This window comes from Corvus hawaiiensis, chromosome 1, assembly GCF_020740725.1.
Source record: "Corvus hawaiiensis isolate bCorHaw1 chromosome 1, bCorHaw1.pri.cur, whole genome shotgun sequence".
NCBI classification, from domain to species: Eukaryota; Metazoa; Chordata; class Aves; order Passeriformes; family Corvidae; genus Corvus; species Corvus hawaiiensis.
The window spans coordinates 97,613,660-97,637,753 of record NC_063213.1 but is presented as its reverse complement, the minus strand read 5'-3'; the positions used below and the strand labels follow the sequence as shown (position 1 = coordinate 97,637,753).

The following is a 24,094-nucleotide window of genomic DNA, read 5'->3' as shown; positions in this document are numbered from 1 at the left end:
TGCAGGTGCCGTTCCCGGTGGAGGAGTGGCAGCAGAAGGAGAATTCCCAGGTTTCTGAACCTTTTTCCAGAGGCTGCCCCGTGTCCATGGGAAGGAGGAGCATTCCCGGCGGGATCAGGGAAGCGCTGGGATGCGGGGATGGGGCTGCGCTGCCGGGAAGCTCCTCCAGAGGGATCAAACCCATCCTGTTCCCTGATTTCTGCGAGTTCTGTGGAGCAGAGCATGAGCAGGGATAGAGCAGGAAAAGGGGCTGGGAGGGCAGGACACAGGGAATGGGATCCAGGGCCAGAGCACAGGGATGGCTGGGATATTGGGATGGAATTCCCAGGGAATCTGTGGCTGCCCCTGGATCCCTGGAAGTGTCCCAGGCCAGGCTGGAGCACCCTGGGATGGTGGGAATTGTCCCGGGATGGGATTTAAGGTCCTTCCCACCCCAACCATTCCATGTTTCCGTATAAAACACTTTGGTTCCCGATGGGCCCTGACTGAATCCCAGATCCACGGGGGGAATTTGGGGAATTCGGGAAGGCCTCGGCTCCAGCCCTGGGCCCTTCCCGTGCCTGCTGTCCCCAGGGGGGGGACTCCCGCGGGATAAATGGAATTTTCCTCGTTGGTCAGCTCCGGAGGGTTTTCCCCTCATATCGATCTTGGAATTTTACTCGGCCTCCAGGAACGTGCCGCTCTAAAATCCGGGATTTTGGGATTGTTTGTGTGGGGCAGGAGGGGAGTGGCTGCAGCTGGAAGTTTCCTTATCCATGGGCTGGGAAAGCCGCAGGAATTCCCTTGGGAGCGAGGGGAAGCCTCAATTCCCTCAGAACTGCCCCAGACCCCGCCGGGCTCCAGCGCCGGGAGTTTGGATCCCGCGGATCTGCCGGGCCCTTCCCAACCTTTGGGCTGCTGCTTTGGGGCGGGAGCGACACGCGGGGACAGCGCCGCCGCAATCCCAAAATCCGGGACAAACCTGGGGCGGGCGGAGCAGCGCGGGGCTGTCCCGGCCTCGGGGGAATCCACGCGAGTCCAAGGGCCGGGAAGAGGCTCCCGTGGCCACTCAGGAGCTGCCCGGAGCGCCCATCCCGGGCTCTGTCCTCGCCTGCTCCCGGGGCTCTCCGCAGTGGAAAATCACCGGGAGCGCCCCTGCCAAACTCCTGGCGCTGGGGTGAGCCTGGGATGAGCCTGGGATGATCTTTGCCCGCCGGATCCCGGTGGGAAGGGGGCCGGAGGCCGTGGGGAATTCGCCCTTTGGAGTCTCCCGCTCGGCCCCGTGGAGAGCGACGCTGGAGCGGCTCCAGAGGGGGAAAATCCCCGGGAGGAGCAGCCCCCGCCGGGCCGGGGAGCGGGGAGCGCATCCCAGAGCCGGCGAGTGCCGGGGGGAGCAGGTGATGAAAGAATTCCCTGAGAGAATTCCCTGACAGAATTCCCTGACATTCCCCAGGAGAGGCCGGCGGCCCCGTGGCGCCGGGTCGGCGCCTCTGGCACTGGGGCGCCCGGGAAGGTCCCAGAAACGCCTCGAGCTCTGCTCTGGGACGGAATTTTACCAAAAGAAGGGAAATTTCCAGCTTTAGGGACTCTGACCCCGGCCCAGGCACAACGTGGCACTCCCAGGGCGGCCGCCCTGGCAGGGAGCGGAATCCGCGGCTTTTCCAGACCTTCGGAATCCTGTTTGAGCCTTTCCATTCTTGGACACTTTTAATTAAAAGCCAGCACAAAACCCCAACCTCTGCTGCGCTTTTTGGTCTCTTTGCTGCGTCTCCAAGGCCGAGCCGGTGCCTCCCCTCCCTCCGAGGGCGCTGCCCGGGTATTTTTATCTCGGCGCCTCCTGCAGCCCCCGCGATAGCGCCGGAGCAGCGCCGGAGCCCCGGGCGGGGCGCGGACACCGCGGGCGCTGCCCTGGCACGGCCACCCTGCAATTCCCTGTCCCGGCTCCCAAAATTAGCGCGTGGCCACCGCTCCCCGCCCGGCTGAGGCCGGGGACGGGCGGGGCACGGAGCGTGGCGGGGCCGCCCCCCCCCCCCCCCCTTCCCCGGCTTTATTTTGGGGACAATTCGAGCGTTTTTCTCACTCAGAGCCGCAGCGCCTTGCTTGGCTTTGGGGGCAGAACCCCTCCGCAGACAGTTTCAATTACACAACACCGGAGCGGTTATTGGGGGGGGTGCGGGGGGGAAAGGGGGGTTTTGTTGTTTTTTCCCGATTTGGCAACTTTTGGGAGCGCAGCGGGGGCGGCCGGAGGGACCCGCGCGGAGCGCGCTCCCCCCGCCCCTCGGAAAGGGGGCGTGGCCTCGTCTGGCCCCGCCCCTCCGCGGCGGGGAAGCTGCGCCGCCATTGGCTGCGCGGGTGATGACGTAGGCGCACTGCGGCGGCTCCGCGCGGCCCCGGTGGCGTCGCTTTAAAGGGGCCGCGCTCGCGGCAGCCCCGGCGGCGGCACCGGCCCCGAACCGGCCCCGGACCGGCCCCGAGCCCGGGCTGCCCCCGCGCCGCCCCCGCACACTCCGGCACCGGGGCGGACCGGGCGCTCCCGGCAGGTTCCGACCCGGTAAGGAGGCGAGAGGCGGCACCGCGGCGGTATCGGGAGGTGCCGGGTGTCGGCACCGGGAGATGCCGGATCCGCCACTGCCGGTACCGCGGGGTCCCCACCCGGCCGGACCCTGCCGGGAGCGGATGGTGCCGGTACCAGGGGTCCCCACCCGATCGGACCCTGCGGGATCGGATGGTGCCGGTACCGAGGGGTGCGGATCCGGTTGGACCCTGCCGGTACCGGGGCGGCTCTTGCCGGTACCGGGGGGTCCGCGCCCAGTTGGACCCTGCCGGTACCGCTGCGGCTGCTGCCGGTACCGGGAGATGCCACCCGGGCACGGAGCGGCCGTGATTCAGCCCCGCCGGTAGCGGGGGGAGCCGCGGAGCTCGGGGAGGGGCTGTGCCGGTACCGGAGCCGCTGCCGGCCCGGTGCCACCGGGCGAGAGGCCACGGCGGGATCCGGGGTGCGGGGCTGGGTGCCCTAAACCGGCGCCGCTCCCTCCCCGCCGCGTTTTGGGGCCGAACCGGCCGGTTCGGGGCGCCCGGGGAGCGGAGCCCGGGGAGCGGAGCCCGGGGCTGCGGTAACGCCGCGGATTCCCGGAAGGAAAAATTAACACCGGGAAAAGCCGCAGCGGCCCCGTAACCCGAGGTGACCCGGGAAGGGTCTGCCCGTGCCCGTTCCCGGGAATTCGGGGGGAACCGGAGCCGCGGAGCCCGGGAAGGGGCCGGGGCTGGCGGGGACCGCTCCGAAATCCAGGGATTTGCCGTGAATTCCCTCCTTTTCCCTCCTCCGGGAGCCGCGGAGCAGCCGGGGTCAGGTTTAGCTCCTGCGGCGGTGGAGTCGCGTCCCGGTCCCGGCGCTGCTGCAAAGGGAGCTTTTCCCCTCTCGGCTTTTGGGGCAGCGGGATTCTCCCCTCTCGGTTTCCCGGGAATTCTCCCCTCTCGGTTTCCCGGGAATTCTGCCCCGGAGCTGGAATTCGCTCGAGGGCACGAGTTGGGTTTGAGTTCATTAAAAAACCCGACTATTTCTCACGCACCAAAATCATCTTTGGGGTTAAAAACGTCCAAGCCGGGCAAGATCAGAGAGTGCCGGGGGGAACCCGCGGCCGGCCCGGGAATTCTCCCGGTATCCCGCGATTCCCAGGCTCGGCTCTTCCCGGCTCCGGGAGCTGACCCCGTTCCCGGCTCTCCCGATCGCGGGGCGAGACGGTGCCGATTTCTGGGAATCGCGGAGCTGAGGAGGGCGCGGGGAGGCTCCGGCCCTTCCCCCTCGGCCGAAAGCCCCGAAATTCGGGGGATAAACCGCGCCAGGAAACGATTCCCAGCAGTTCCCGGCTTTCCCAGGCGTTTTCCGACGCTCATCCCAAACTCGGGGAGTTGAAACCTTTATCCCTGATGGGATTAAGGAGCCAAAATCCCATTTATTTTCTGTCCCGACGCTCCGGCTGCCCTTTTTTGGGGAGTTGGGGGGGGGGGAGGGAAGTGCGGCTGCTTCTCTTTCCAAGGGGAAAAAGGGGAAAAATCCCTTTCTTTTTTTTTTTTTTTTTGCGGGAAGGCGCGCGCGGCTGACTCATCCCGGAGCAGGAAAATAGGGATCCGCTCCCGCCGGGATTTCCCTTCCCGCTGCCCCACAGGGGCCGGCCGGGTGTGTCCGTGGATTCATTCAGGTCCGGGACGTTTCCTAAATGATTTTTTTCCCCTCCCGTGGGAGCAGGATCAGGGGTGGAGCCGGGAATTCCAGACCCCGCGGCTCAGCCGGGCTGCCTGAGCTCTGGTTTCTTGGGTTGGGATCTCCTTTTCCGGATCCCAAGGGGAGAGCAGCGCTGCACTGGGGTTTTGTGGGGTGCCCCGCAGCCCTCGGGGGCCGGCGTTGGGAATCCCAGCCGGGATTCAATCCCGAAATAACGCCGGCTCCGCTTTTAGGGCCCATTTTGATCTCATTCATCGCGGTTTTGGGGTCGGTTTTGGGGGGGCAGGAGCAGCTCCTGCAGCCGCATCTCGGGGATGCTCGGAGCTCCCGCGGGGAGGTGGGGCTGGGATTGTCCAGCTGATCCATGGATCAGCGTTTTCCTTGGAAATTCCGTAGGAATGGCCCCGCTGGGCTCTGTCCTGCCCTGAGTGGAGGGGGGGACACCGGGATGGGGAGGCTCCGGTTGAGTTTTCCAGGGATTTGGAGCAGCGGGATCGATCCAGGGAGAGCTGGGGGATGCGGGGAGGGGGGAACTGCTGCAGGAGCTCTGCTGAGGGGAATTCTGTCCTGGGAGCCTTTCCCGTTCCACAGATCCCAATCCCTTGGGCCCAGAGGAGCTTTTCGGGGCAGTTCTGCTCCCCGTGTCCCTGCCCCGGTGTTCCCCGGCCATCCCAGCGCTCTTTCCCTGCCTCTCAGCCCCACGGACTCTCTCTAAGGCTCAATCCCAAATTATTTTCTCCCTGCTGGCAGTGACCAAGCAGGGACCATAATTCCAGCTCTTCTTTCATGTTTAATCCCATTTTTTTCCATCTCTCCCACTTTGGAAGCCGCTCCCAGCCTGGCTGTGGCATTATTTGGCTCCAGATGATGTCTGTAAATAAACCCTCAAGTTCAGATGGGTTTTTCAGCAAAGAAACCTCCAGTGTGTGGTTCCAGGCCTCACCAAAAGGGATTTTTCCAAGATTTCCAGCCCAGGTTTCATCCCAGGCTCCATTTCCCTGTGCCAGGTGCCGCTGCAGCCGCGGTTTTTTATTTCAGCAGAGTCATGGATCGTGTTTGTGCCCAAAATAGTTGGAAGCCGGGCTCCAATCCAGCCAAATTCCCCACAGATCACCTTCAGTGCAGAACTCTTCCTGTTGCCGGGCTGGTGACAAATCACCGGTGCTCAGCTCGAATTCCCAGTGGGATATTCCTGAATTCCCAGCCATCAGGGTGATTTTCTGGGAGGTTTCCCCTCACCGTGGACCATCAGGGGTCGGCAGAATTCCAGGTTTGGAAGCCGGGCCCTGCCTTGGCACATCCTGCCGGGTGTCATTCCAGGATAATCGCTCCGTCAGAAGGAACACCCCAAACTAGTTACTCTAGCTGGGAGGAAATCGGGGATTTTGGAGCAGGGCCGCTGTTCCCGGGTTTTTTGCTGTTCCCGGTTTTTTCGCTGTTGCCGGGGTCTTCTGCTGTACCCGGGGTTTTTCGCTGTTCCCAGGTTTTTTCGCTGTTCCCGGGTTTTTCTGCTGTTCCCCCGCTGCCCTCACGGGGAGTTAGGAGGGATCGGAGGCATTAAGCGGGAGCTCTGCTCTCCTTTAATTCCTCTCTCCTGGAACAAAAGGTCCTGAGCCCGGGAGTATCCAGGGAAAACCCCAAGGATTCACCACATTCCCTCTTTTCTGTGGTTCACAGCCCTCAGCCCGCGGTGCCGGCCGGGGATGCTCCTGCCATGAGGAGGTGCTGCGAGGGCGTGGGGCTGCCATGCCTGTTTAAGGTCAGTGCCGCTGTCCCCTGCCTGTCCCCAGGTGACCTCTGCCACGTCCTCTGTCCTCGGGGAGGGCAGGGATTGGCTCCCCATCCTGCAAAACTCCACCCTGGAGCAGCCGGGAAGGGCCGAGGGGAGCGGGGGGTTCGGGCTGCAGTGATTTTGGGTTCGTGGGGTATCCTGAGCTGGGAGGGATCCCCGAGGATCAGCCAGCGCACCCCAAAATCCCATCCTGTGCATCCCTCCAAACACTCCTGGAGCTCAGGCAGCCTCGGGAATGTGCCCATTCCCTGAGGAGCTGTTCCCGTGCTTATTCCACCCTCTGGATGAAGAACTTTCCTCTAAAATCCCACCCAACCCTCCCTGGCACAGCTCCAGCCGCTCCCTGCTCCCACTGGGGCGGCTGCAGGGCCCATCCCTGGGGAGCTGCAGCGGGGGATGGAGCGAAAATCAACCTGTGGGGCTGGGGAGAGCCAGGGCGGCCCCAGGACATGTCCCTGTCGCAGAGGTGGCACAGGAGAGGCTGGGCTGCTGCCCCCACACCAAGCCCAGGTGTGCTGGCTCAAAGGTCGGGCTGGATGATCCGGGAGCTCTTTCCCAACCCCGGTAATTCCCGGATCCAATGAGCTCTGTCCCGCTCCCTCGGAGGCACAGTGACCTCCTTGCCTGGGGCCGGGATTAGCCCGGCAGAGCGATCCCTTTACTGGCAGGATGAAGGTTTAGGGCCGGGCTGGGCCGTGGCACGGGGGATTAACCCCCCCCAGGCCCAGCTGGGCTAATCAGCCCGGGCTGAGGTGGCCACGGGGCGGGGCCGGCCCGGTGGCCTGGCAGTGACCGCCACGTCCCGATAACGGCGGGCTCTGTCCTCCCCCGGCAGGGCGTGGGAATGGCCGGCGCCCGGCCGCCCCGGTTCCTGCTGGTGTTCGACTTCGACGAGACCATCGTGGACGAGAACAGCGACGACTCCGTGGTGCGGGGCCGGGCGCTGCCGGAGCAGCTCCGCCAGAGCCCCCGCGAGGGCTCCTACAACGAGCACATGCAGCGTGTGCTGGCCTTCCTGGGCGAGCAGGGCCTGCGCGCCGCCGACTTCAGGGCCGTCTACGAGAACATCCCGCTGTCCCCCGGCATGGCCGAGCTCTTCCAGTTCCTCTCCAAGCACCACGAGCTCTTCGAGGTCATCCTCATCTCCGACGCCAACATGTTCGGCATCGAGGCCAAGCTGCGGGCGGCCGGCGTGCGCTCGCTGTTCCGCAAGATCTTCAGCAACCCGGCCAGCTTCGACCGCCGGGGCTTCCTCACGCTGGGGCCCTACCACAGCCACAAGTGCCTTCAGTGCCCGGCCAACATGTGCAAGAGGAAGATCCTCACGGAATACCTGGCGGAGAGGGCGCAGGAGGAGGTGGAGTTCCAGCGCGTCTTCTACGTGGGGGACGGAGCCAACGATTTCTGCCCCTCCGAGACTCTGACGGCGGCGGACGTGGCGTTCCCGAGGAAGGGCTACCCCATGCACAGGATGATCCAGGAGATCCAGGAGAAGCAGCCTGGAGCCTTCCGGGCCGCCGTGGTCCCGTGGGAGTCGGCCACGGAGGTGGCGCGGTACCTGCAGGAGCTGCTCAAGAGGAAGTGCTGAGGGCGGCTCCGAGGGCTCCGCGCCCCGCACGCGGCTGGGAAGGGGAGCCCGGGGCTCACGGCCCCCCGCGCACGCACTGCTCGCTTGGCCCCGCTCCTGGGATGTTTCCCTGCCTTTCCCAGCTCCTTTCCCTGGTGAATAAAGCACTTTCTGCCGGCCCCTCTCCCTGCCCTGCCGCGGGGTGACGGAGCCGCGGCCACGGCCGCACCCTGCGCCCTTTGCCAGCACCGATGGGGATTTTTTGGTGGAGTTGTTGCTTCCTTTCCCTTCTGACCTCAAAAGAGAATTCCTAAAAATCCAGAAGCCGGTTTTCCCTGTGGGCTGGGCACATCCTTCCTCCTGCCCCCGGCCTGGCTGCCCTCCTGGCCACGTGAGGAGCTTGCCCCGGGCTCCTTCCCCCTTCCTGAGCCCACCGGGAATTCGGTCTGGGAAATCCCGGCTCCCTGGCCCTCCACACCCCACCCTGCGGGCAGCCGAGCCCTTCACTGGGGTTCACTGTCCCCTGGCACTTGATTCTCTGGATAAAACGTGCCCGGAGCATCGGGAAAGCTTTGGAAAGGTGGCAGAGCCTCTCCCACCCGCTGGCACAGGAACCACATCCCGCTGTGAGGAGCAGGACCTCGCCTCGCCACTTCCATCCCTGCTCCTCTCCCGGGCTCAGGTGTCCCCGTGTCCCCGGCAGGTCCCTCCCTGCCCCGAGCCCTTTCCAGGCGTGTCCCCGTCCTTGCTGGATCGTGTGAGGCCCCTCCTACCCCAGGGAGGGACAATCGCCCCTGAGCTGGGCCCCCCCGGGAGGTTCTGTGGCACTTCTGGCACCGGCTCCCCAGAGGCCAAATCCCCCCGTCCACATCCCCCCTCCCCACTGCAGTATTAATTACCCCTTCTAATTGCACTCTGCAGGGGGGACCTGCAGGATCCGCTGCTCTCTGGTGTTGGCTTCTCCTGGATTTATCCACAGCCTTACCAGCCCCCGAGGGTGGCTCCAAGTCCTCCAAACCCTTGGAACCCAAACCCCCAGCAGGAAATAACCAAAGCAGCCCTGAGTTGTTCCTCCTCTGTCCCATCCCCTCTCCTTTGTTCTTCCTCCTCCGGACCCCGTTGGACTGTGTGGAACTCAAAGCCATGGAATTAAAGATACAGATGGACGTACACAGGCAGAGCTCTCTGTATTGCTGCAACCACGAGCTTGTTGTGTCCAGGTTGTCAGCCCGGCTCTGAACAGCTCTGACCCTCACCAAAACGTTGTTCCTCTTCCTTGGGCTGCTGCGAGTTTGGGGAGCGGCGTTGGAGCAGCAGAGCGGGGTCAGGGACGAGCAGGGGACCCTCTGGGGTGGGGGATTGGGGCTGGATCATCCCTGGAGCCCACGGGGACAGCGAGCAGCTGCTGTCCCCACTCTGCTCCGTGCCCAGCGTTCTGTTCCTGGGCTGGCATCCAGGGCTGCATCCTAGGATCAGCCTGGGCTGCCTGCCGCGTTCCCAGCTCGGTGTCCCGGCCCCAAACCCTCCCGAGGAGGCATGGGGGAGAGGGGGAACGCTCTGGAAGCTGTGCCAGCGGTGCCAGCCGGCTTGGCTGCCAACCCCCCGCAGCCCTGCGCATTCCCAGCGGTGCACAAGCCGAAATTTCGAGGCGAAGCGCGGTGTGGGGTGAGGGGTGAGGGGCTCAGAAGGGCTCCACGTAATTCCCGGGGAAGAACCCCTCCTCCTGGCCCATCACCCCCTCGCACCAGCCGTCCGAGTAGCGGCGGGTGACGAACAGGAGGGTGCCGGGCTCGAAGGAGAGCTCGTTGTCCTTCTGCCGCGTGTAGGGGTACAGGGCCACCACTGCGGGAGGGAGAACAGGGGACGTGGAGCCCGCTGAGGCCACCACAGGGGACAGGCCAGCACTGGGAGCGGGGACGGGAGCGGCCATGGCACCGCTGGGCATCCCACATCCGTGCTGGGGTGTGGGCAGGGGCTCAGCCAGGAGATCCAGAGGATTTGGGATCCTCTGTACCTTTCTCCAGGTAGTTCTCCGGGGCCCACGGAGGGTCCTCTGCAGCTGGAGGCGGTGGCAGGGCCAGGTCCTCGAAGTCGGGCACAGTTGATGGTGGTGGCAGCAGCTCGAGGTCATCGGGGGCTGCGAAACCCCCAGAGTGGGTGAGGGATGAAGGGGCTCAACCCCCAAAAATGGATGGGGGACGGGTCACAGGCAGCCCCCCTGTCCCTGTGACCCCCCGGAGCACTGAGCACTCACCTGGGGGCAGGAGGTCCGGGGGGGGCACAGCCAGGTCCCCTGGAGGAGGTGGCAGCAGGTCCTCGGGGAGAGGTGGCGGCGGTGGGACGGCAGCTGCAGGCGGCGGGGGTGGCCCTGGAGGGGACGGTGCCAGCAGGGATGGCCCTGGCAGGGGCGGTGGGGCAGGAATTCCTTCCCCAGGGGCTGCCGGGGCTCCGCTGGAGCTAGAGGGAGGAGCAGCAGTGTCAGGGTGGGGCTGGCTCTGTCCCCACGCTGAGCACGGACATTGTCCCATGGCAGGACAAGGTGCTGCAGGAGACCCTGCAAAGCCCTTCCATGTCCCGTTTCTCCATCCTTCCCCGTCACCATTTCCCCTCTCCCTGAGAGGGTATTTTTGCTCTGGACACGAGCACTGCCAGGGCAGCAAATGCCCCAAACCCTTCATTTTCCCACCACTCCCCCGAGCAGCTGCGGCTGCCCCGACCCTCCCTCGGCGCCGCTACCTGACGGACACCAGCGAGGAGGTGGAGGAGGCTGCCGAGAGCTTTCCCTCGGGAACCACGGGCGGCTGGATGGGCTCGGGGACACGGGTGCTTCTCCTGCAGGGAAAGAGTCCAGGGATGGGATGGGATGGGATGGGACCCCCAGAGAGCCCATGTGCCACCCCTCGGTGACACAGCAAGGCCAGTGCCCACCGCCTGGCCCGGCTCACCCCAGGGTTCCTGCAGCCTGTGCCGACGAGGATTTGGTGCTCTTCCGAGCCAGGGTGCCGGTGCGGGACAGCTGGGTGCTGGTGTCCTGCGGCACGGGGACACACGGACACGCGTGGGTGACACCGCCTGCCCCACCACCTCCCCGTGCCCCCCAGGGCTGGGACCCCCACCCCAAGGGAAGCAGCCCCCCCGGGGCTCTGCGGCCCCTCGGGGGAGCAGGGAGCCAGCGGAAGGAGCCGGCGCTGCCGGGGCTGCGGAGGCGGCCACGAGGCACCGGCACCGTGGGAACCGCGGCCGCCGCGCCACCACTTCCCCCCGGGCCGCCGGGGCCTCTGAACCCTCCTGTGGGCGCCTTCCGGAGTGGGGAAGGTTCTGTGGGGCTGAGAGGCCTCCAAAAAACCCTTTTGTGGGGGTTTTCCAGAGTGGGGAAGGTTCTGTGGGGGTTTTCCGGATTGGGGAAGGTTCTGTGGGGCTGAGAGGCCTCCAAAAACCCTTCCATGGGCACCTTTCAGAGTGGGAAAGGCTCCATGGGGCTGCAAGGCCTCCAAAACCCCTCTCCCGTGGGGGTTTTCTGGAGTGGGAAAGGATCTGTGGGGTGCAAGGCCCCCAAAGCTGAGTGGGCTGCAGGGCACGGACCCCAATTCTCCATCGAGGAGAGGTCTGAGACACCTGTGCACCCCTCGGGGCAGCGCTGGGGACACTGGGGACTGAAAAACCCCACCCAAGCCCACTGTGGGACCCCCTCCTGGCCCGGGCTCACCTTGATCCCGTGGCCGATGTCGTCCAGGACGCTGAAGTTGAGGGGTTTCCTGTAATAGGGCTCCAGGACAGGGGGGTTTGGGGGGGCCACGATCTTCTGGTAGGTCGGGAACCTCTTGCTGATGGTCAGCGAGCCGATCTCCCGGCGGGACACCTTCTCCTTGTGGATGTCCACCCTCTGCGGAGGGGACACTGTCCCTGAGCTCCCATCCCAGGCTCTCCCTCCACCTCCTGCAGCCCCTCCAGGCCCCACCATCCCTCCCTGCCCGTAAGAGAAGGGGTGGAGGAGAGGATCAGGACTGGCAAAGGGCAGATCCTGCTGTGCCCCATCACAGCCCTCACGTCCTTGATGCCACCACAGCGGATCTGACCCTTCCTAAGGCAGGGAATGGGGGAAATGGCACTGGGAGGGGGGATGTGAGACGCTCCTAAGCCCCCTGAGCTGCTTTCCTGCTGCTTCCAGCGTGACCCCAGGGTTCTGTCCCCTCCTGTGGCTGAGCAGGCTCCAGGACGAGGCCGGGTGGCCGCGGGACTCTGCAGCAGTGTGGCCAAGCTGCGGGAGGACGAGGCCAGGCAGCAGCAAGGGGACGGTGTGGCAGCCAGGCCAATGCTCTGAGCTCCCACTGGGAAGTTTCCTGGGCAGTTCCCTCCGCTGGGATTTGGGTGTGTGATGAGGAAACGCCCCAGAGACCAATTCCTGATGCGCTGGGGAACCCCCAACCCCGTGCCAGGAGAGGGTTCTGCATTCCCACTGCACGGTGAGGATCTCCAACCCCTTGGAGCTGCCCAAACCCCTTTTCCCAGAGCCCACCCCACGGAGGACGGTCTCACCTGTGCCACGCAGGCGACGTCGGCCTCCACCTGGCGCAGCTGAGCCGCCTGCAGGTCCAGCAGGCGCAGGAAGGCGGTGGCCAGGCTGCTGACCTGGTAGGTGACACTCGCCAGGGACTGCGTGCTCAGAGCCATCGTCTCCTCCAGCGCCTTCCTCTTGTCGCTGGCCTGCAGGGGACAAACCCAGCTGTGGGACGAGCCCTCCCCGCCTGGCACGGCCACCGGAGATGTTTCCTTCTGCTTTCCAAATGCCTCAGACTTCCCCTGGGCCCAGCACACCGGCACCCGGCGGGCGAGAGAATCCCAGCGCCGGGGATTCACCGGATTCCTCCCCGGGTGCTGATGTTCTGGCAGGTTACGGAGGTCAGCGAGTGCCCAGCTCAGCCTCCAGCCACCCCTGCGGACAGCTGGCCATGCCAGCAGAAGGCTACGTGCCACCTGGCCGTGGCACCAGCTGTACTGGGGACGCTGTCTCAGCTCTTGAAATAGCTCAGTGCATTTCCCCTTCGGTTCTGCCCCAGGGGGTCCAGGCCCTCGGGAGCAGCCTCGGGGCTGGCTCGAGCCAGCAAGGCCACGGCCACGGCCTTGGTGAAGCACACGGGGACCCCTCCCCAGCAGGGAGGGCCACAACAAGTGTTTTCCTTCGTATTTCATCTCCAAAGCTCCTGCCCCCTGTCCCACAGCGGAGCCAGGCAGGGAGGACGAGGAGGATGAGGAGGACGAGGATGAGGAGGAGGAGGGATGTGCCAGCAGAGCTTCACACTTGCCCTGCACGTGCAGGCCCTGCCAGGTGGCACCTCCCAGCCCCTGTGACAGCCCAGGACACGCTGCTGGCCCTGGCCCTCTCCCAAGGCTCCTCCAGAGGCACCAAACCCCTGGGGAACCCTCCCTCCATCCCAAACCCGCCCTGAGAGCTGCTGTGGAGCAAGAGGAGAACCCAAGGCACGAGGAAAACGCAGCAGAGGGCGGCACGGGAAGCCGGGCTGGGAGCCAGCGGGGATTCCCAGCTCCGAGGGCAGAGCCTTCACCAGCCACCCCTCGGGACCACCCCGCAGGGCTGCCCCGGGCATCGCCCCCAGCCCAGCCCAGCCCCTCAGCCGGCCCTGTCCGTGCCCTGACCTGCAGGTAGTTGCTGTGGCAGTACTCGGCCACCCTGTGCAGGTTGTCGTGCTGGTCGCGCAGCAGCTGCTGGCCCTCGGGGATGTCGCGCTGCCGCAGCTGCTCCAGCTCCGACATCGCGCCGGGCTCGGCTCCCACTTCCTCCCCGGCCGCCCCAGCGCTGCGTTTTGAAGCCGGTGGCGGTGCTGACGCAGGGCCCGCGGGCGCCGCGGTGTCCCCGTCCCCCCGAGGGACACCCCGCCCTGCCACGGAGAAGTGGGGGGCCAGCGGGGAGGAAGCCGGCGGGGCCCCGGCCCCACGAGGGACGGGCGTGGGGGCAGCTCCCGGGGGGTTGGGAATGGCAGCGGGGAAGGATGTGCGTCTCGGGGAACTGGGGCTGCAGGGTCGGGGGGAGCGATCCCAAAAGGATCCCGACCCCAAAATGATGCCAACCCACAGCTCTGCTGTCCGCCAGCCGCTGCTGCCCTCCCGGGGAGCTGGGGCTGAGCCAGGCTCGGGCACGTCCAGGAACGCAGGGAACATTCGCTGCCCTTGGCTGCACGCCTCGCCTGGCTGATAACGGCGAAGGGAAGGGAATGTTCCTTGGATCCCTGCACGCTCCCAGTGCCAGGTGCCCCTCCCTGGAACAGCCCCACGTGCATCCCGTGCAGCATCCCCCGCAGCCGGCAGCGCGCAGGGCACAGCGGGACGTGCCCAGCGACCCCCGAGGTGCCCAGCATCCCCCGCCGGCTGGGGACAGCGGGGACAGTGTGTCCTTCCCGGTGCTTCGCTAAGGATGTTTCACATCCCCACGGGCGAGGCCGCAGGAAATTCCCACTTCCCCGGTGCTTGGAAAGCCCCTCCACCCTCTCCTCCTCCTTCTCCTCCAGTCCCAGGTGCCTCCTTGGGGCCTCCCGGGCTCTGTCCCCAGCGCCGGTGGCTTTGCGCAGGAGAACCCCCACGCTGGGGCCTGGCCCTTCCTGAGCCCGCGGCCCCGGCGGTGCAAGGCCGAGGGAAATGATGGATTTCCTCCGGGCCGGCCCAGCTCCTCACACCCCCAGCGCCGGCCCCGCCGAGCCTGCGGCACCCCCGAACCTCCCCTCGGCCCAGCTCCCCTCCCAAACTGGGGGGAAGCTGCCGTGACCCCCCAGGGGTCAGTCCCAGGGGTCATTCCTGCCGCTCCGGGCGGGATCCGGACACGCCACAGGCTCAGCCACCCACGGCAGGGCCTCGGGGGCTCCCCGGGTGTCCCAGCCGGACCCCCGGCCACCCTTCCTGCCCACCTCCCCCTCCCCACCCCGATTAGCCCGGACTTTGAGGCTAATTCCCAACACCTGACCAGCTTACGCTCCTGAGTCCATTATCAGCTTAAGGAGCAAAGACATCTGCTTCCCTCTGCTCTCCCAGAGAGCCCGAGGAGCCCCAGCTCTGAGCAGGAGCAGCTTCTCCCCTCGGATGGGTCTCTGAGCATCTCCAGGGTGCAGAGGGGCAGCCCCCCGGCCCCCCCAGGTGAGTGGCTTTGCTGCCTCCAGGTGAATTTTGGGGTCCACCTGGATCAGGAGCTGCTTTACCCCCCTACTTTTGGCTCCTCACGGAGCTCCCCGGGGCTGGTGGTGTCCCGAGGGATCCATGGGGATGGAGAGGAGCACGGGGCACGCGCACCATGGCTTCTGTGGAGAAAAGAGTTGGGTTTTCCCAACCTCCACAGCCCCAAAAACTTTCAGGGGTGTGCAAATAGCTGAGCTCGGGGCGATGGAGGAGCCATAATCCAGGCTGTAAAGGCACAAGGAGGAAATGAAAAATGAAATGTGTTTAATTCCTTAGAAAAGCTGGGAAGATGCTGCCAAGACCCAGGACACTGACCAGGGACATTGGGGGGGGGCTGCAATCCCACTGGGACAAAGCAATAACCCCAATAACGAGCTGTTCCCCTGCAGCTCCAGGGCAAGATGGCTCAGGACATGACAGAGAAGGAGCTGCTGAAGATGGAGCTGGATCAGCTGAAGAAGGAGGTGAAGAACGAGAGGCAGATGGTGAGCTCCTCACTCCACCCGCGGTGTAACCTTCTCACCCAAGGGTGCCTTTCCTTCCTGAAGCGAAGGGAAAGAACCCCGAGCCCTGAAATCAACCTGAAATCAACCCCCAAACCCAGGCAGGAGCACCTGCACTCCCCCTCTGTCCTCCCAGCCCCACATCCCAGGGTCCAGGGGCTCCAGCCCCACACCTTGAGAGGTGTCCATGGCACCCCAGGGATGCTTTGGGACACCCCGGGGACGCTTTGGGACACCCCAGGGACGCATTGGGACACCCCAGGGATGCATTGGGACGCCCCGGGGACGCTTTGGGACACCCCAGGGATGCTTTGGGACACCCCAGGGATGCATTGGGACACCCCGGGGACGCTTTGGGACACCCCAGGGATGCTTTGGGACACCCCAGGGATGCATTGGGACACCCCAGCGATGCTTTGGGACACCCCAGGGACGCTTTGGGACACCCCAGGGACGCATTGGGACACCCCGGGGATGCATTGGGACACCCCGGGGACGCTTTGGGACACCCCAGGGATGCTTTGGGACACCCCGGGGATGCATTGGGACACCCCGGGGACGCTTTGGGACACCCCGGGGACACTTCGGGACACCCCAGGGATGGTTTGGGACACCCCGGGGACATTTTGGGACACCCCAGGGATGGTTTGGGACACCCCGGGGACGCTTTGGGACACCCCAGGGACGCTTTGGGACACCTCGGTGCGGGTGGGATGTCCCTGGGCGCCGTTCCCCTCTCCCAGCTGCACGGAGGGGTTCGTGGGGCGAGGATCCCGCCCCAGACTGGGAATGTCTCCTTCCCTGGCAGGTCTCCAAGACCGGCAAGGAGATCAAGGAGTACATCGAGTCCATGTCGGGTGAGGACCCGCTGCTCAAGGGCGTTCCGGAGGACAAGAACCCCTTTAAGGAGAAGGGAGGCTGCACCATAAGCTGACCCCCTGCTCCCGCCGGGCATGGGGATGTTCCCGTGAGCACTCCAGGACTGTTGGCAGGATCCTGCTTTCCCTCTAGTCTGCCCTCGGCCCCGGGCAACCCAGAACCAAACCCTAGCGCAGTTAAAGGACAGCAAGAGAAGAAAAAGAAGAAAAAATTACATGTAAAAAAGAAAAAAAAAAAGAAAAAAAAAAAAAAAAAAATCCACCCCACCCCCCGCTGCCGCCGGGGCTGAGCTTCGGCCGCTGCAGCGCCGGCGACTGTGGGCTCACAGCTGAGTTTTGGTTTCCCACGAGCAAAAAAAGCAAAACTTCTGCATTTTTAGCAGCCTGGGCAAGCGGGGGTTGATGGAATCACCGAGCTGTGTCTGCTCCGAGCCCGCCGAGCCCGGCAGAGCCTCCCGGCAGGACCCACTCCCCAATTCCTCCACTCGGCATTCCCACCTGGCGCAGCCCATCCCGCTGCTCCGAGCCCTCCAGGGACCTGGATCTTTGTTCCCTTTATCCCAGAACATCCCAGAGCTGCCCACCCCTCGTGCCCGCCCTCCCTCCCATTGGGATTCCATCCTGGATCGGGCAGGGCGAGGAGGGAGATGCCACCACCGCCCCACCTCCTCCTCCCAGTCTCCCTTCCTCCTCTGGAAAAGCCTTGGGAATGCCAGCGTGTGACCGCCGTGTCACCTCCCCCGCGCTGCCACCGGGCCCGGGGGGCTGCCAGCCCCATGCCAGCGTGTCCCAGCGGTGTCTGGGGTGAGCTGGAGCCATCCCTGGAGCACCACAGGGCTCTCCAGCCCTGAGCTAGGCCGCGATCCTGCTGCTCCCGAGTTACTTTAAAGACAAATTTAATCCCCTGCTTGACAGAAAAAAGCTGGGGCACACCCAGCTCCGAATCCAGCGGGGTAGGTTTGTGGGGTTTGTTGTTTGGAGACGTTTTGCTTTTTTAAAACCCCATTCCGGCTCCACGTAATCTTGGGGAAAACTCTCCCAGAACTGCCCCAGACCATCAACCCCGAAAGAGAAGCAGCAGTGATTTGAATTTCTGAGTGGCTCAGGGTGCTGTCCCCATCCCAGAGGAGCAACCCTCTCCCACTCTTCCTCCTCCTCCCAGACCGCCCCGGGACTGGTTTAAATCCATGGAATTCCTCTGGATCCCACCTGGAGCGGTGTTTTCCTGCCTGCTGGATCTCTGCTCGGCCTCGCCCACATGGGGCTCACCACGAGGCAAAGGCGCTTCAGACACGGGGACAACCTAAAAAGGGGAGGACAAGACATAAAGAAGTGGATTTTCCTCAAGCAGGGGGTCCCCCCAGTCCCCTGCAGGCAGAACCCCCCTCCCTGCGCCTCCCTGGCCCCCCAAAAAATCCCAAAATCAAGGAGGTTTTGTTCTCTCTCGCAGACGCTCAATAAACCCGCCAGCACCACCACGGCCTCTGTCTTTCTTGCAGGAAATACTCTCCAAAAAGTAGAATTTGTGGGCTTTCTTTTCGCTCTAAAGTGGCCTTTATTTGCTACAGCTCCAGACCTAACCAGTCCCAAACGCCCACTTGTGACTGACGCATTATTTTTTTAATAGTCCATCATCCTGTGGTTTTTTACCTTTAAAACTTGGATGCACGGGGGGGCTGAATCCTGGTTTTTGATGGTTCTGTTGGGGTTTTTTGGGAGTGCAGAATCCTATTTTTTGATGGAGTTGGTGGTGGTTTTAGAGGGGTGTAGGAGTAATTAATTTTTAACTAATTTTGGGTGCACCCAAAGGTGCTGCTTCTTCTCCTAGCCAGCGCTCCAAGACAATTTCAGGCTAATTAGGTGGAAAATAAAACCGTACATTCCTGTCATGGCCCTGAGGCGATCGGCTCCACCGGGGCCTGAGCTGCCCCTAATCCGTGGTGATAACGGGGCCGCGGGCGGAGGGGATTGACCCGTTAATCGACGTTAAACGGCTGGAAACCTGCGTCAGAGCCGGCTAAGCCGCCTCTGAGGGGATTCGGGACGCTGCCGGAACAACAGCGGCTTAAGGCAGGGCCAAAGGGGCCGCTCAGCGCCCACGAGCGATGGCAACGCGTCGTGAGGGCTCGAACCCGCCATGAGGGGATGCTGAGGGGGAGGCGGGCCAAAGCGCGCTCCCAGCCAATAGCAACGCGGGATTGTCAGAGTGACATTTCCCTCAGCCAATCAGCGGTGGAGAACGGAGAGCGCGAACCCGCTCCCGGGGGAAACGGCTGCTGAAGTGGGAGGCGGGGCAGAGAGATGGTTCAGCCAATAGTAATGCGGCGTTGCGAGAGTGACGGGAGGCGTAGCCAATCAACGGTGGGAAACGGAGCGCGCGAACTTCCCGGGAGCTACGGATTGCTGCAGGAGGAGGCGGTGCAAAGAGCGCTCTCAACCAATAAAAATGCAAGCTTTTCGGAGTGACAACTCGGGTAGCCAATCAGCGATGGAAAACCGGAATCGCGACTCTCCCCGGAGGGCCCCGGACCGTGCCGGTGGAAGGCGGGGTGAAGTGCGCTGCCAGCCAATAGAAATGCAGGATTGCGAGAGTGACATCGCATTCAGCCAATGAACGGCGGAACACGGAGAGTGCCCTCCGGCTTCCACCCACCGCCTTCCCCCCGCGCCTGCGCCGTGAGGCGCCGGCGCCCACGCACAAAATGGAGCGCGGCGGCCGCCGGTGCGGGCCCGGCGTTCCCGGTGCGGCCCCCGCCACCCCTCCGCCTCCTCCGGTCCTCACCTCTTCCCTCCTCGGCCCCGCGGGCAGGCAAAAAGAAGCGCGAGGTCCCACCGAGATTTGAACTCGGATCGCTGGATTCAAAGTCCAGAGTGCTAACCATTACACCATGGGACCGCTGGGTGTACCGGGAGGCTCCGCGCGCCCGCCCTATCCCTCCGCCCGCGGTAAATAGTCCCGGCTCCCGCCGGCCGCGGATTCCCGGGAATTCCGGGACATTCCCGGCCCTAAAACCCCTCTTAAATCCCAGCCCCGGCCCCGTTCCACCCTCTGGGACAGCCCCGAGCTCCGCCGCCGGCAGCCGCGCTCCTCGTGCCCAGCACTCTGATTCCCACCTTTATTTTTGGATTTTTTATTTATTTCCCCCTTTATTCCTCTGGGGTTTTTCCCTAATTCCCCCTCCTTTCTTTCTCTGTTTTCCTCTATTTCCCGCGTATCCATGTGTTTGTACTCGATTCCCCCTTTATTTCTCTATTCCCCACTTATTTCTCCTTTCCCCACTTTCCTCCTCTTATTTCCCAATTTTATTTATTTTTATCCATTTCCCCCCTATTTCCCAATTTCCCTCTATTACCTCCATTTCCCCCCTCTTTCTTTTCCCCTCAATTTCTCTTTTTTCTCCATTTCTCCCTTTATTTCTTACTCCCATTTTTTCCTCTCTTCCCTTTACTTCTTCCTCCCCATTCCCCCTTTATTTATTTTCCTTTATTTTCCTATTTCCCCCTCTAGTCCCCTTTCGTTTTCCCTCTATTCCCCTTTTTTAAAACAAGAATTTCATTTTAAATTCCCCATTTTTTTCCCTCCCCTCTTCATTTCCCCCAGAATTCCTCCATTTCCCCCCTTTTTTCCCCCTCCCCAATCCCACAAAACCGCACAAACACTCAGATTTGTTGGTTTTTTTGCTTCTTTCTCTGTTTTTGCTCTTTATTTTTCACAACGAAACAGTGGAAATAAAGCGGTTTGTGGCAAAAATAAAATAAAATAAAAATAAGGAAAACCATCCTCCCTGGAAAAGAAGCAGAGCCCAACATCCATCCCTAATCCCGGGAAAAGGGAAGGACACGGATTAGGAGAGGTCAGAGGAGAGGGAGGGGGGGAGAAAAGGCGAAAACAACTCAGCAAAGAGGCAAAACATCCCAGAAATGACAATTTTTACCTAAAGAGCCTGAAATTTCCTGGGAAAAGCAGCAAAGCAGCACCTTTGGATGCTCCCAAAATTCAGCTCCATCCCCTCCCCCCTCCCCCACGCTGCCATCACCCCAAAAAAACCCCAAAAACCACTGGAAAAAACCCCCAAATAATCAACTTTGATTCCCCCAGCCCCGAATGGGGAGGCCAGAGGAGCGAGGAGGATGGAGGGGGCGGAGAGGGAAGAAGGAAAAATCTGAGGAAAAGACCCAAAAAAAAACCCAAAAAAAAAAAAAAAGGGGGGGGGAATCGAGTCTTAAAAAATAAAAATAAAAATAAAAGTAAAAATAAAAATAAAAATAAAAATAAAAATAGAATCAGTCCCAGCCCGAAGTTGGGACTGGTGAGGTCTGGAGCTTCAGAGGACTAAAAATCCACTTTCCTCGAGGGAAAAGCGAGCCCATAAATCCTGGTGGTTGTTGTTGCTGTTGTTTTTAAGGAACATTTTTCTTTGGAAAAAGATGAATTTTTATTTTTTTCCTGGGTTTTTTTTTTTGGTTTTTTTTTTTAATTAATTTTTTTTTTAACTTTTTTTTTTTTTTTTTTTAATTTTTCTTTTCTCCCTAAAAGCTCCGCCTGGGGAGGTGCCCCTAGCGAGAGTCCCCTACGGCTAAGAGGTAGATAAACACAGCTGGGTTGGTTCTGGATGAGGATTCCCGGGATCACTGCCGGGATCGCTCCGGGGCCGGAGCCCAGCGGCTCCGTGGGCGCTGCACGTTCCAGGCTCTCGGGATCGCCTCCGTTCCCCTCCTGCTGCCCCGGCTTGGAATTCATCCCGAAAGGCGCCATGGGGCCGTGGGTTAAGGCTGGGTTTGCTCCTGGAATTCCAGGGAATTCTCCGTCCCGAGGCGAATCCGGACGCGCCGATGGAATTCCGGGCTGGGCGCGGAGCGCTGGCGCCAATCGCGGATTTTTAGGGATGAATTCCCGCCCTGATTGCGGTGAATCCCATCGATTTCCTGGGATCAGCCATGGGAGAGGCGCTCCCTCTCTTCCTGCCCCAAAAATTCCCGCTGGATCTGGCGTCGCTTTGCAGAGACCGTCCCCAAACCGCTCCGGAAAATTCCTTCGGTTGCGGAAGATCCCAAAGGCCGCGGCTCCGGGAGGGATTCCTCTCCTCAGAGCGGGACTGTGGAGTTGGATCCTCAGCACCCGAATTCCCTGCTCCCAAGGGAATGAGGGGCTGGAGCATCCCGGGGCCGGAGGATCGCACCGGGGTCTGGGGGGAATCCCAAAAAACATCCCAACGCCAGGATCCAGGAATTCATCCCTGTACGAGGATCTGAAGCCATCCCACTCCCAGGATCCCAAAAATCATCCCACTCCCAGGATCCCGACAACCATCCCACCACTGGGATCCGGGAATTCATCCCACTCCCGGGATCTGGGAATTCATCCCATTACCAGGATCCAGGAATTCCTCCACTCCCCAGATCTGGGAAACCATCCCGGAAATCATCCCTACGCTCTGCTGGAGCATCCCAAAATCCTCCTGGGCCAGGAGAACACCCCAGAACCGCCGTGGTCCATCAGAGCCTTCCCAAAGTCCGGCGGAACATCCCGCTCCGGCTCATCCCCCTTCCATGGTTTTGGTGGAACATCCCAGGAATTCCTCCACAAAAAAATCTCCAGGAATTCCATCCCGGGCAGGAAGCCGCCGGGATCAGCCAGACTTTTCCAGGGGATTCTCGGGAATTCTTCCAGCCCACTGCCCTCCTGGGATGCTCCGGAGCCTTCCTCACGGGCTCCTCCTCCTCCTCCCCCATGGAGTGATCCCAAAATTCTGCCTCCAGCGGGAAGATCCCTGCGGAGCCGGGGCCGCCCCCACCCCCCCGGCTCTGAGGTAGTTCCAGGTGTGTGTTCCCAGCTGGCAGCACTTCCCAAAAAAAATACGGGAAGAAATGCAGGATGGAAGAGTGTCGGGATGGCTCCGCTCCGGAATCTCATCAGCGAGAAAAGGCGGGATAAAGCCAAAATAAAACATGGAGAAAAGCTGGTTCAGGGAAAGGGGGATTCCCCTCCCTGGGGGTATTCCCAAGATGATTCCAGCCTGGATCCGTTATTCCCAGCGCCATTCCAAGGTCGATCCCCAGGATCCACACGGAAATCCAAGCGAGTTCCAGCGCTCAGAGCCTCCCACGCTCCGCTGCCGCCGCCGCTCCCGGAGCGAATCCGCGGCCAAATCCCGGCCAAACTCCCGGGAAAAGCCTCCCAGGGGTGCCGGGATCCATCCGTGCCATCGGGAGCAAAGGGATTTCCTGGGATCCCAGAGATTCCATCCGGGCAAAACAAACGGCAACGGAAAGAAAAAAGGAACTGGGAAGGAGCCAAGGAAATAAATCCAAAAAAACCCCCAAAAATCCGCAGCTTTCTCGGGAAATTCCAAAAAAATCCCCAAAAAAGCCTGGGCTGGGTGGAGCAGCCGGGACAGGGAGGGAAAGCCGAAAGGAATTCAACGAAGGAAAAGTCCTGGAGCAAATCCCATTTCCGAGTGGTTTCCTCAGAGTCTAAAACCCCAAAACCTCGGAGCTGGGAATTCAAAAAATCCCTTTTTTCCCTGGCACTGCTGAGCTTTTCCCACTTTTCCTCTCTTTTTTTTTTTGGGAATTTTTCCTTTTTTCTGCCCTACGAAAATCAACCCAACCCCAAAGGCCCGGAATTCCCAGGAAACAGAAGATCCGGCTGGGAGGGAGCTTCTTTTCCAATCTTTCTGAGGGATTTTCCGCGGGTGGGATCCCAGGAATCCGTTCCGTGCCCTTCCTCCAAGTCCAGGGAATGCCGGGAAGGCGTCGGAAGAGCTCGGAAGAGAAGGAAGATCCGCTGGGATTTGGGATCCGTTTTTTCCCAGTTTTTCCGGCCGGATGGCGGAAGGAGACTCCGATCCCATGAAATCCAAGTCATTCCAAGGCTCATTCCAGCGGCGTTTTCCACGGGATCCGCCGCTTCCAAGATGAGAATTTCTTCCTGCTCATCGCAGCCCCGCTGGGAATCCAGACCTTCCCTGCAGGGGGAACTGAGGCCCAGGGAAATCCCAGCTTCCCGAAATTCCATTGCCCTGTTCCCAATCCTTCCTGACCCCGTGGATAAGGAAATTCCAGGATCCCGCCGTGTTCCTGGAGGGGGGAAAATCCCAAGGAATGAAACAACCCCGGATGATTCCTGCCGGGATGAAACCCCGGCGCTGCTCCTCCCTGAATTCCGGTTTTCCCTCAATTTCTTGGCACAAAGAGAGCGGATGGAGGATCTTTCCTGCTGCTTTGGGGGGGATTTTTCCATGTTTTTCCATTCCAGGCCGGATCCATCTCGTTCCCAGTTTCCTGCCCCCTCCAGGATCCCATTTTTCCCCCACTTCCAGCTCTCCCCAGCTCCAGAGAAAAGCGGGAGATGCTCCGAGGTCTCTTCCTGCCCACAAATCGCTTTGATGTGAATCCAATTCCCCCCCGGAATTCCGACAGCGCCGCCACCGGGACCCGGGAATGGGAGAGAGAGGGGAAAAGCACCAAAGATTTCCCTGAATTCTTGGAATTTTAGGTCAAGATCCTCTCAGAGATCCCGGGGTTGGGAATGGTTATTCCCGGTTTTCAGCGCTCCCTTGGAATGGGATGGGAAAGGTTTGGGATTCCCGAGGTCCGGATTGGCTGGGAGCGGGAGGAGCTGAGAGCCGGAGGTTTCAAATATTCCAAACCATCTTTTCCTAACAAAAATTCCAAGAAAAGGCAGGAAAACGCCGTCGGAGCTTCCAGCCCCAAACCCGGCTCCATTCCCCGCAGATTTTTTGGGAATACGAGCTCGGTGCTGCCCCGCTGCCGGCGAGGGGGGATCCCACCTTCCCCAATCCCAAATATTCTTTGGGAGCGACGGGACGGGGGCAGAGCGGCACCAGCGGCCACTTTTCCAGCGCCGAATTTTGGATGGGTTTTTTTAGGATTTCATCCAAAACCTTGGATTTTCCTGCAGGGACAGAAGCAACAGGAATTCAGCCCAGGGAAAGTCACCCTGGGAGG

General features: G+C 61.9%; 3 protein-coding genes and 1 non-coding gene across 5 annotated transcripts; 2 read left to right on the top strand and 2 right to left on the bottom strand.

The window, feature by feature from the left end:
* Positions 1 to 2,427: 2,427 nt before the first annotated feature.
* PHOSPHO1 (phosphoethanolamine/phosphocholine phosphatase 1) lies at positions 2,428 to 8,730 on the top strand. Of its 2 annotated transcripts, none has more exons than XM_048319267.1 (3): positions 2,428 to 2,530; positions 5,879 to 5,960; positions 6,829 to 8,730. In XM_048319267.1, exons 2-3 carry the CDS (start codon positions 5,916 to 5,918, stop codon positions 7,579 to 7,581), a joined length of 798 nt encoding a protein of 265 aa, XP_048175224.1. In that variant the 5' UTR covers positions 2,428 to 2,530; positions 5,879 to 5,915; the 3' UTR covers positions 7,582 to 8,730. The 2 variants fall into 2 exon arrangements, with proteins under 2 accessions (XP_048175224.1, XP_048175232.1); XM_048319275.1 differs by having other exon boundaries at positions 5,808 to 5,960.
* Positions 8,723 to 13,378, bottom strand: ABI3 (ABI family member 3). The gene is made up of 8 exons (XM_048319255.1): positions 13,216 to 13,378; positions 12,097 to 12,264; positions 11,267 to 11,443; positions 10,506 to 10,591; positions 10,297 to 10,392; positions 9,815 to 10,017; positions 9,575 to 9,697; positions 8,723 to 9,402 (listed from the first exon to the last, which is right to left on the bottom strand). The coding sequence occupies exons 1-8, from the start codon at positions 13,330 to 13,332 to the stop codon at positions 9,242 to 9,244; spliced, it is 1,131 nt and encodes a 376-aa protein (XP_048175212.1). The 5' UTR covers positions 13,333 to 13,378; the 3' UTR covers positions 8,723 to 9,241.
* A 1,195-nt stretch (positions 13,379 to 14,573) lies between these two features.
* GNGT2 (G protein subunit gamma transducin 2) lies at positions 14,574 to 17,598 on the top strand. Its single transcript, XM_048319288.1, has 3 exons — positions 14,574 to 14,703; positions 15,132 to 15,227; positions 16,054 to 17,598. The coding sequence occupies exons 2-3, from the start codon at positions 15,144 to 15,146 to the stop codon at positions 16,177 to 16,179; spliced, it is 210 nt and encodes a 69-aa protein (XP_048175245.1). The 5' UTR covers positions 14,574 to 14,703; positions 15,132 to 15,143; the 3' UTR covers positions 16,180 to 17,598.
* Positions 17,599 to 18,947: 1,349 nt separating this feature from the next.
* On the bottom strand, positions 18,948 to 19,019 carry TRNAQ-UUG. Its single transcript has one exon. It is a non-coding gene; the product is annotated as a tRNA-Gln (tRNA).
* Positions 19,020 to 24,094: the final 5,075 nt, after the last annotated feature.

Excerpts from the sequence above, each read along its gene's own strand:
- PHOSPHO1 (XM_048319267.1), top strand. The coding sequence starts at position 5,916 with ATGAGGAGGTGCTGCGAGGGCGTGGGGCTGCCATGCCTGTTTAAG. Across the intron at positions 5,961-6,828 it reads GGCTGCCATGCCTGTTTAAG|GGCGTGGGAATGGCCGGCGC; the intron begins GTCAGTGCCGCT and ends CTCCCCCGGCAG.
- ABI3 (XM_048319255.1), bottom strand. The coding sequence starts at position 13,332 with ATGTCGGAGCTGGAGCAGCTGCGGCAGCGCGACATCCCCGAGGGCCAG. Across the intron at positions 11,444-12,096 it reads ACGTCGCCTGCGTGGCACAG|AGGGTGGACATCCACAAGGA; the intron begins GTGAGACCGTCC and ends TCCCCTCCGCAG. Across the intron at positions 10,393-10,505 it reads CAGGCTGCAGGAACCCTGGG|GAGAAGCACCCGTGTCCCCG; the intron begins GTGAGCCGGGCC and ends CTTTCCCTGCAG.
- GNGT2 (XM_048319288.1), top strand. The coding sequence starts at position 15,144 with ATGGCTCAGGACATGACAGAGAAGGAGCTGCTGAAGATGGAGCTGGAT. Across the intron at positions 15,228-16,053 it reads TGAAGAACGAGAGGCAGATG|GTCTCCAAGACCGGCAAGGA; the intron begins GTGAGCTCCTCA and ends CTTCCCTGGCAG.